This window comes from Zonotrichia albicollis, chromosome 20 (genome assembly GCF_047830755.1).
Source record: "Zonotrichia albicollis isolate bZonAlb1 chromosome 20, bZonAlb1.hap1, whole genome shotgun sequence".
NCBI classification, from domain to species: Eukaryota; Metazoa; Chordata; class Aves; order Passeriformes; family Passerellidae; genus Zonotrichia; species Zonotrichia albicollis.
In genome coordinates, this window is record NC_133838.1 from 11,796,760 (window position 1) to 11,806,587 (window position 9,828).

At 62.0% G+C, this 9,828-nt stretch overlaps 1 protein-coding gene across 1 annotated transcript in view; it reads right to left on the reverse strand.

The window, feature by feature from the left end:
• The window catches only part of RUNX3 (RUNX family transcription factor 3), a 36,138-nt gene extending 34,055 nt beyond the window's left edge, over window positions 1–2,083 (reverse strand). Inside the window, exons 1-2 of the mRNA XM_074555953.1 lie at window positions 1,527–2,083; window positions 525–681 (exon numbers count right to left, since the gene is read on the reverse strand). Of these exons, the coding sequence (XP_074412054.1) occupies window positions 525–681; window positions 1,527–1,787 (418 nt within the window). The 5' untranslated portion in view covers window positions 1,788–2,083. The remainder of the gene's footprint in view (window positions 1–524; window positions 682–1,526) is intronic.
• Between the last annotated feature and the right edge of the window lie 7,745 nt (window positions 2,084–9,828).

Below are 9,828 nucleotides of genomic sequence, written 5' to 3' on the forward strand. Positions count from 1 at the left end.
CTGCCTCCTGCGTGATGGGAGAAACTGGGGAAGGTTCGGGCTGGGGCCGCCTTATTTGCGTTTAGATAGATTTAGAGATATTTAGATATATTTATGTCTGTATTTTAAATTGTTTTTCGTGTGCACCGCCCGTTCCCGACACCTGGGCAGAGAAGGAGCCCTGAGAGGAGCGAGGCAGAGCTGCCGGCGGGGCCGGGGCTGCTCCCGCATCCTTCCCGCATCTTTCCTGCATCCCTCCCGCATCTTTCCTGCATCCCTCTCATCCTCGGGAACCGCTCTGGGGTTGGGGGGCTTCTCCCGGCAACGAAACCACGGTTGGAATAAAATATTATATAGAATAAAATAAAATAATAATAATTTAAAAATAAACTAACAAAATAAAATTTAAAAATAAAATTAAAAATATAAACTATAGTAATAAAATTTTTAAAAAATAGAGAAATATTTTTCGTCGCTTTTTCTTTTTTTTTTTTCCCCGTTATAAAAACAAATAAAAGGCCAACCATTTCCTGGCCGGTACCTACCCCTGCCGCTTCTCCCAACAAATCTGAGGTCGTTAAATCTCGCCACTTGGTTTTTCATCACGGCCGAGGCGTTGCGCAGCTCCGCCGAGTAATTCTCGTCGTTCCCCGCCATCACGGTGACCACGGTCCCGTCGGGGACATCTCCGAGCGCCACGACCTGGGGCAGGGCCAGAGCATTTCAGCCTCAGACCGACCTTCAGCGGAGCCAACCTGCGCCGCGCTTCCCCCCAAACCCGCGCAAAAAAACCCCAAAGCAAAACCAAAAGCGGCCCGAGCCCCCGAGGGAGGCGGAGAAAATCGCAGGGGGAAAAAGAGCTCGGAAAGGGTTAAAAGCAGACGGGGGGTCCGCGGGGAGGGGGTGAAGGGGGGTCAGGCCCCGTCGGAAGGGTCTGCGCGTTTATTTTGTTGGATTCGGGATCAAAATCAAGCGGGGCGAGGCCCCGGAGCTCCGCGTCCGGCCCGGGGAAGCGGCGGCACCGGGGAAGTGCAGGGAGCGGGGAAAGGCCCCGATCCCTGCCGGGGAGCAGCCCCGGAGCCGGGGGAACCCGGTTTGGAACCCCGCTCATCCCTCCGGGCTGCCGGCACCCGCCCTGCCCCGCTCCCGGCTCGGTTTGGGCTTCCCCGGCCGGACCGGGGGTAACGGGGATGCCCAGCCCGGGGTGCCCCGGGGAGCCCGGGCAGCGCAGCCCCGCACCGGGGATTCAGCTCCTCGCTCGGCTTTTGGCAGATTAGATCTGCCTTGCCTGCCTCGCTCTCCCTCTCCCAGGAAGGTAATTAACCTCCATCTCATTAAACTTCAAAGTTGCCTGAGAGCTCCTAACTGTACGGAATATCTAAGATGCCGTGACCGCGGGGCAATGCGGAGACTTGATTAAAAATAATAAACTGGGCTATTTGATTAAAAATAATAACCCGGGCTCCCTCGGCGGGGATGTCAGGAGCGGTTTAAAGGGGAAAGGGCGAGCGGGTCGCGGCTCGGTCCCGTCGGGGCTCGGCACTCACCTTGAAGGCGACGGGCAGCGTCTTGTTGCACCTCCAGTGCGACGGCAGCACGGAGCACAAGAAGTTGGGGCTGTCGGTGCGCACCAGCTCGCCGGCGTGGTCGGCCAGGACATCCACGACGGAGCGCACCTCGGGCCGAGCGCGGGCGCCCGGCGCGGCGGCCCCCAGCGCCCCGCTGTTCTCGCCCATCTTACCGCAGGGGAACGCCGTGGACGGGGGAGTGAAGCGCCTGCTGGTGCTCGGGTCTACGGGAATACGCATCACAACGGCGGGCGGCGCGGAGCCGGGCGGGACGGGCGGGCACCCGGCGGGGCTCGGCGGGCGGCGGCGGCGGAGGCTGCCGAGCCCCGCGCTGCCTCGCTCCGTGCCGGCGGAGCGCCGTCCTCGGCGGGGCGGCGCGGGGGGAACGGCGGCGGCGGCGGCTCGGGGGATCGGGACCCGCGCGGCTCCGGGGGTCGCCGCCGGTGGGTGCGCTGCGCTCCGTGCCCGGTGCCGGTGCCGCTCCCGGTGACGGCTCCCGTGCCGAGCCCCAGCCCCGCTGCCAGCCCCGCCGCGCCGCCCGGTACCGTATTTACTGCCGGCCCCGGCGGGGCGGGGCGGCCGTGACGGACGGGCCGCTCTGCCAATAGGAGCCCCGCGACAGGCACTGGCCCCGCCTATCGGTCCTTTCCCGCTGGGCGGAGGGCGTGGCTATGAGCAAAGGGGCGTGGTTAGTAGCGGAGTGGGTGTGGTTATGTATAACGGGCGTGGTCTCGTTGGGACACGCCCCGGCGGGCGCACGTCGGGGCTCCGGTGGTTTCTGGCCGCCGCCGCCGCCGCCGGGGAGGTTTTGGGGTGCGGTGGGGCCGGTTTGGGGCCGGAGCCGCGGCCGTGCGGAGCGGCTGAGGACACAGCGCGGCCCCGCCGCCCCGCGCTCCCGCGGCTCCCGCCCGCGCCCTCCCCGCGGCGGCGGAACCGGAGCGGCGGTGGCGGCCACGGGGACCACCGGCACCACCGGCACGCGCGAACCCGGCGGGGGATTCGCCTGTCGGGCTGCGCTGAAAACCGCGGCTCCCAAACCTCCTCCTTCTGCCCTCCCCAGAATCGCCACCCGCCCATCGCCGGCGGTCTCGGGGCGCCCGCAGCCCCCGGTGCCCCCGGCAGCGCCCCCGGGGCTGCGGCTGCGGGCAGGGCCGGCGGCTCCGGCCGGAATCCGTTGGCGAGAAAATTCGTGGCGAAGCCACCGGTTCTGCGGCAGCAAACACAACGAAGGCGGCGGCTTCCCGTGCCCCGCGGGTGCCCCGAACCGGGCCAGAACCACGGGAGAGGAGGTTGCTGTGCCCGCTCTGCTCCCCGGCTGTTTCCCGGTGCCCGGCTCGGTCCTACGGTGTTTGCAGACCGGCACTGTCCGTCACAGAGCAGCCGGCCGGGCCGCGGCGTTCCCGGCTCTGCGTTGCCCGGTGTGGAACGCAAATTTCCTTAAAACAAGCCAAAATAAAGCCCAACACCAGAAAATCCTCCTTTCCCTGTCTACTGAACCATTTTCTTCCTCGAGCCCTCCAGGGGCGAGCCCCGGCCGGGCTCTGTAAGCCCCAGAATCCCCGGTGCTCCTCCAGAAATAAGCAACAACAACAATAAATACACATTATTTTTAACGGAGGGGCGGCGATACCGGCCCGCGGCTCCCGTTACACCGAGACAACCACCGGGATCCGGGCCGGGACCGTCGAGCCCGCCGGGAGCATCCCCGAGCCCCGCCAGCCCCGGCGCTACCGGCGCTCAAATTCTGCCCTTTTTAGGTGAAAGCGGCCGCCGGTTCCGTTCTGCTTTTCGCCCCCCGTTCGCCAGCGGGAGGAACCTGCACAAGCCCAGGGGCGGGGGCAGGGCTGCGGGCGGGGCCGGGGTTTGCCGGGGGTCGGGCACGGCCCGTCCCGGTGCCCCCCGGTACCCCCGGCGGGGCGCGGAGCGGTGAGCGGGGGGCGCGGAGCGGGGCCCGGCTGCAGTTCCGCCGTGCGGCCGCGGGTTGGCACCGGGGCTCCGCCGGGGCGGGACGGGACGGGGTGGAGGGGATGCTGACACCCCCGGGATGCTGACACCCCCACACCATCCCGCCCTGCCCGCCCTGGTGCTTTTCTTGCCCTTTCCCCCTTCTTTTCTTGCCCCTTCCCCCTTCTTCTCTTGCCCCTTCCTCTGCTTCTCTTGCCCCTTCCCGCCCCCCGGGGCCACCCCCGCTCTGTCCCCGCCCAGCCCTGGCAGTGTCACCTGTCACCTCCCGAGGCCGCGGAGGGCAGGGGGAGCCTCGCTGGGGCTCTTTGGGGCGATTTGGGGCTGGATCCTCCCTGCAGCGGGACCGGTGGTTCCCTGCTTTCACCGCTTTATCCGTGGCTGTCACAGCCCCGCCACGCACACGTTTCTCTGATCCCCGTTTACACCGGGAGCCACCTGTTGAAGGTGAGGGCATCACCTGGGTTCCTCCGAGCACCACCCGAGTGCGCTCCCAGTGCAGCCCCAGCTGTGCCGGGTACCCCGTCCCGCTGCCCTCCCCAACCCTCTCTGTCCCCGCTCTGTGCCCTCTCCCCGCCCCGCTCTCCCCTCGGGTGCCGGGGTGCAGCCTCGCCCCAAACCCACAGCAGGGCCCTGCACGTAGCTGCTGACTCGCAGCAGCGCAGAGATGAGACCCAAACCGCAGAGCTGCGACAAACCAGGCTGCCCACAACCCCAAAAGCGTCTGGGGACATCCCGAGGTGCAGAATCAGCCCCGAGGCTGTTTCTGCGAGGGGTGTCCAGCCAAGCAAAGCCGCCCCCGAGCTCGGGACCCGCGGGGCTGTGCCCGGCGAGGAAGGAGCTTTCGTTTGAATTCTGCTTTCCCCACACAGCAGGATCCAGCTGCTCTGGTGCTCCGCAAACCAGGAGATGTCGACACGTGGGGATTATCCCAACACCGCCCTCCCCGCGCTCCCGAGGAGGTTAATAGAGTATCAGACCCGGGATTTGCATGGGCCTCTTTACAAACCCTCCAAAGCTACTGTTCGCATCGCGGGGAGGTCAGCAGCTCTTTAAATCATTCCTCGCTGGGATTACTTCCCTTACGGGCTCCTGTGTAGTTTTTAATTCGTTTGAGCTGCTCTTTTAGCAGCAGAGCCGCCCGTTTCGGCAGCGGAGCAGCGAGAGCAGCGGCTCAGAGGAAGCTTTCTATTAAAAATTCATCGCAAACTCTCAGGAGCTCGGCGCTCAGTAGGGCCGGGCGGGTGTCTGGATCTGTTTTGTAGCTCAGGGAAGGGGATCTGAGAGCAGCACGCAGGGAGGGAGCGTGCAATTCATTCATAAATCAAGCAGCAGATGCCGGGGCCGATGGTGGCAGATTTTAACCCCTGAGTGTCACTGCTCCCACGGGGCAGCCCCCGGCTGGGGCAGCGCTCCTGCGGGAGGAAACTGCGGGGCTCGGGGGGAGCAATGAGGGGAAAGCGGCCGAGGAAAGGGCAGCGGCTGCCCCGACACAAATCAGGGAAATCTCCTTCGGGCAGGGAGCAGCTGCCGGAGCGGATCCAGGACGGCTCGGGGGCTGCCCCGGGCTCGGGGGTCCCGCAGTGTGGGCCCTGCTCAGCCCCAGTCCCAGTGATGCTGCTTGAGGTCGGATCCTGAGCCAGGACATCCCTGGGATCCGACCTCGCTGTGTGGGCACAGCCCTGGCGCTGGGAGCCTCGCTTGGGGCAGCAGCCGAGCAGCAGGAGCGAGGCTTCAGCCGGAGTTTCAGCTGCTGCCAGCTGGGAAAATCAGCCTGAGGTTCCCACCTGGCTGCCGGTGTCATTGGGCAGCACCTGAGTGAAAGGCAGGGTCTGACTACAGCAGGAGAAATCGCCGTCAGTGACACTCCGGACAGCTCGGGGCTTGCCTGTGCTCCCATTGATCCCCATCTGAGTCCCGCAGGTTTTGTGCCAGCCCTCACCTCCACCAGCATCCCCATGGGCACACTGTGCCCGCTGCTCGGGCCGGAGCTGCGGGAACTGCGGGAGCTGCGGGAGCCAACCCCGCACACCCGGGCTGGGCTGGCCCGGGGATCCCGGAGCGATCCCGCTGCCCTTGGGGGATCCAGGAGCGATCCCGGTGTCCCCGAGGGATCCAGGAGCGATCCCGGTGCCCCTGGGGGGATCCAGGAGCGATCGCGGTGTCCCCGAGGGATCCAGGAGCGATCCCGGTGCCCCTGGGGTATCCCGGTGTCCCTGGGGGATCCAGGATCACTCCCGGTGTCCCCAGGATATCCAGGATCGCTCCCTCTGCCCCCGGGGATTTGGATTTGTCACCTCCCGGTCACACTGTGCCCCGTTCCCCCGGGCCGGCCGGGCGTGCGCAGCCCCGGGGAGCGATCGGGGCTTTGGAAAGCTGCGAGGCGAGTCCGGAGCACACGAGTGCGATTGACGCGAGCGCTGTGAAGTCACGACAGCGCCGATTCCTCATTGTCCGGGCCGGGCTGCGCTCGGGGCTCGCTCACATCCTCCGTGCTATTGATAGCGCGGGTCCCATCTGCAACTTCCACTCCTTCCTAAAGGATCCTAATGACTGTCAGATCCTCTTAGTTCTTAATTAATTTCAGAGTTGGGCTGCAAATAGGAAACAAGGCAGCTTTTGCCCTTACGCATATGAATATTACTGTTCCATTTAATGTGGTTATGGGCGGAATGCTGTTATTCATTCCTGCCTCCAATAAAAGCCACATGTTTTTAAAACTTTGCACTTGAAAAAACTTTTAGGAAAGGAACCAAGTATGTTTTGTATGCATGGCATGAGATAAAAACTGGTCATAAATATTCAAAGAACAGTTAGAGCTTTATGCTTGATTTAAACAAGTGAACAGAGGAGTCCGAGGGCTGGGGCAGAGCAGAATGAAAGCCCAACGCTCCTGCAAGAATGTGCTTATGCCGAGAAAAGGAGCCATTCATGCAAAGGTTATGGAGCACCTGAGGACACCTCCAAAAATGCCCAGAGGTGCGGAGCACAACTGGAAACGCTGGGCTTTGTTGGGAGCTGCTCGAGTTCACGGCAGTTTCTCCCTCTCAGGGGGTTTCGGAGGAGCTTTAGGGAAGGGTGAGGCTGCCTGTGCAGGGAGTGAGGGCTCTCCCTGCTGGAGACACCTCCAGCCCGTCCATTCCCCGTGGAAAGCGTTTCGTGGGACTCCTGGAACTCCTGGAGAGGCTTTCCCTGGAGCCCAGCAGTGCCAGACCCACCCGGGAGGGGACAGAGCCCCAGGGTCCCATCCCATGGCAGGGACAGAGCCCCGGGTGCCGCCAGACCCCCCGAACCCAAAACGCGACAGGGGGAGAAATTCAAAAAAATTCCAAAGGAAAGAGAAAGGGGAAACGTCTGGAAGGTGAAAAGAGGAACCGAGAGGCACATGACGGCAGAGAGAAGCACAAGGGGCAGAGCACAGCAGGGTTTGAGTCCTGGCTGCAGGGACAGGAGCTCGGAGCAGCCCTGTCACGGAAAGGCTCCGGGCAGGGCTCCAAGGCACAGGGAAATCCTCCTGCACGTGCTGAGCACAGCCCTGCTGGCCCGGGAAACGCTGCACGGAGCTGTGGCTGCCCTTGGAAAGCTGCGGTGCTTTGGTGCAGCTGGAGGCAGCACTCGCTGTGGCCCTGGTGGGGTGGGAAACCCAAAATCCCAAATCCAAAACCCGAAATCTGAAACCCAAAATCCCAAATCCCAAATCCCAAATCCCAAATACCAAATACCAAATCCAAAATCCGAAATCTGAAATCCGAAATCCAACATCCAAAATCCAACATCCCAAATCCAAAATCCAAAATCCAACCCTGTGCATTGGCTGGAGGGGCAGGGGTGCTGCCCAAAGAGGGGTGGGAAATCCCAAATCCCAAATCCAAGATCCAAGATTCAAGATCCAAAATCCCAAATCCCAAATCCCAAATCCCAAATCCAGCCCCGTGCATTGGCTGGAGGGGCAGGGGTGCTGCCCAAGGAGGGGTGGGAAATCCAAAATCCCAAATCCAAATCTAGCCCTGTGCATTGGCTGGAGGGGCAGGGGTGCTGCCCAAGGAGGGGTGGGAAATCCCAAATCCCAAATCCCAAATCCAAGATTCAAGATCCAAAATCCCAAATCCAAAATCCAAATCCAGCCCTGTGCATTGGCTGGAGGGGCAGTGGCACTCCCCAAGGAGCATTTCCAGTGCTGCTCCCACAGCCTGGCCCCAAATGCTGGGGTGGTCCCAGGCACAAAGCAGGTGGCAGCACCCCTGGGCAGGGCCAGCACCCTCACACCAAGCAGCGCCCCGGGGTGTGCTGAGCCCCACGGGCTGAGGGAGCTGAGCTGGGCTCTGCTGTGGAAAGTTCCCTTTGGGGAAGTTGAAGGTGAGGAGAGAAAGTGACCCTTGGGGAACACGATCCCACAGCTCAGCCCCATCCTCAGCAAACCTCGCCCGAGGCCGTGTGTCTGTCCCTGTCTGTCCCTCTCTGTGGGGACAGGACAGCCTGTTCCCCCCCAGGAGGGTCTGGCAGCCTCCTGGGACAGGCCTGGCTGCTGCTGTCAGACAGGGAACTCCAGTTTCCCTTTTGGCTCGGGTCTCACCGAGGTCACGTCTCGGCAGCAGCAGCTCCGCAGGCTGGGCCAGCACTGCCCAGTTCTGCTGAACCCCTCTGTGGGACACCAGAGTGGCCACAGGAACCCAGCCTGGTTCTCCTGAGGGCACCCAGAGAGCCCCAGCCGTGCAGGGCCCCGTCTGCACCTTGCTGTGAGGGATAACGGGGCTGTGCTGCGCCACCAAACCGAGCACAGGGCACTGGAGAAACCTCTGGGCTCTGCTTCCAAAGCCCCTCCTGAGACATCCCCGGGCTGCAGGTGGAGCCTGCCCTGTCCCAAACCTCAGCCTGTGCCATTATTGCCAGGTTAATCTGCTTTTTGCCATTATTCATCACTTTCACTCCTAGAATAACCCCGGGGATGTGATTTCTGCTCTGACTGGATGGGCTCTGGGTTGTGCTTTCCTCAGATTATTTTTTCCAGTATAAACATTATATTCAGATCCACCTTTCCATGAAGGCTCTCATGGATGTGGCTTTGCCCAACAGGGCCCATCAATGAGCCTGGAGGTTGCAGAGCAGCTCCAAAAAAATCCCTTGAGACGGCTCAGTCTGCAAATCCACCCAACATTCACACGTCCCCTCAGGCCCAGACAAATCCCCAATTTGGGGGAATTAGTCACAGGCTAAAAACGAGGCAGGAGGTGCTTTTCTGGTTCCTGGCTGTGAACAGAGACAGCTCCAGCTCGCTGTTATTTAGGGCTGCTCTGCTGTCACTGTTTGCTCCTCATCCACCAGCTTGGAAAGGGAACTCGTCCCCAGCGTTCAGCGTGAGCTCATCTGGGCTTTTGCAGAAGTTTCTTATAAAAGTTCCTACGCAAGCAGGAGGTGCCTGGGTCAGCTGGCTGCCACCACGGGAGCCTCCCCAGCCAGCTCAGACACGGCCTGGGAAGTCACAGAGGCTCTGGAGCTCTTTGGGGCTGGGGATGGGAAATGCAGAACTTGCCCAGACGGAGCAGGAGCAGCCCCGGGGCTCCCACGGGCACGGAGGGGATCTGGGCTGGGAAACCCAAATTCAGAGTGCCCTGACTCAGCCTGCACCTGCCACCCTCCAAGTCTGGGGCTGGGAAGTGGCTTTGTGGTTTTCCCCCAGGCTGGCTCTGGCAGGGCAGGGGAGATCACGGAATGCTGGCGTGGTTTGGGGTGGAGTGACCTCAAACCCAGCCAGGGCAGGGACACCTCCCATCAGCCCTGGGCTGAGCTCTCTGTCCCCTCACCTGCCCCAGGGCCAGGACTCAGCATGGCATGTTCTCCAAATTCTATGGAAAAAGCCATGGAAAAGTCCCTCCTTTTCCAAACTGACCCTGGGCTAATGAAATGAAGCTGTTCAATTAGAGGGCTCCGGGTAATTGGGCACAAAAGTGCCCGGTAAAACACGGTGGGGCTGCAGAACAGGGCTGGGATTTGGAGCAGCCTCATTGAACCCTCAGGTTCCCAGGCTGCCATTTTCTCTGCCCTAAGGAGGGAAAACAGCTCAGCCTTTCCCAAATCCCCCTGAGGGGCTCATTCCTGACCCAAGCACTGAAATCCCTGAATTATCTCCCCGCAGTCACTCCCGGTTTCAAGGGAAGCAAACCCAGGCATTCCACGGCTGCCAGGCTGTGCAGAAACATCTTCCTGGCTTTTCCAGAGCCCCAATCCCAGCTCCAGCATCCCCTGCCCCTCCTGGGCTGTGGGAGCACCGTTCCCTTCCCCATTCCCATTTCCCATTCCCCATTCATCCCCATTCCCCACT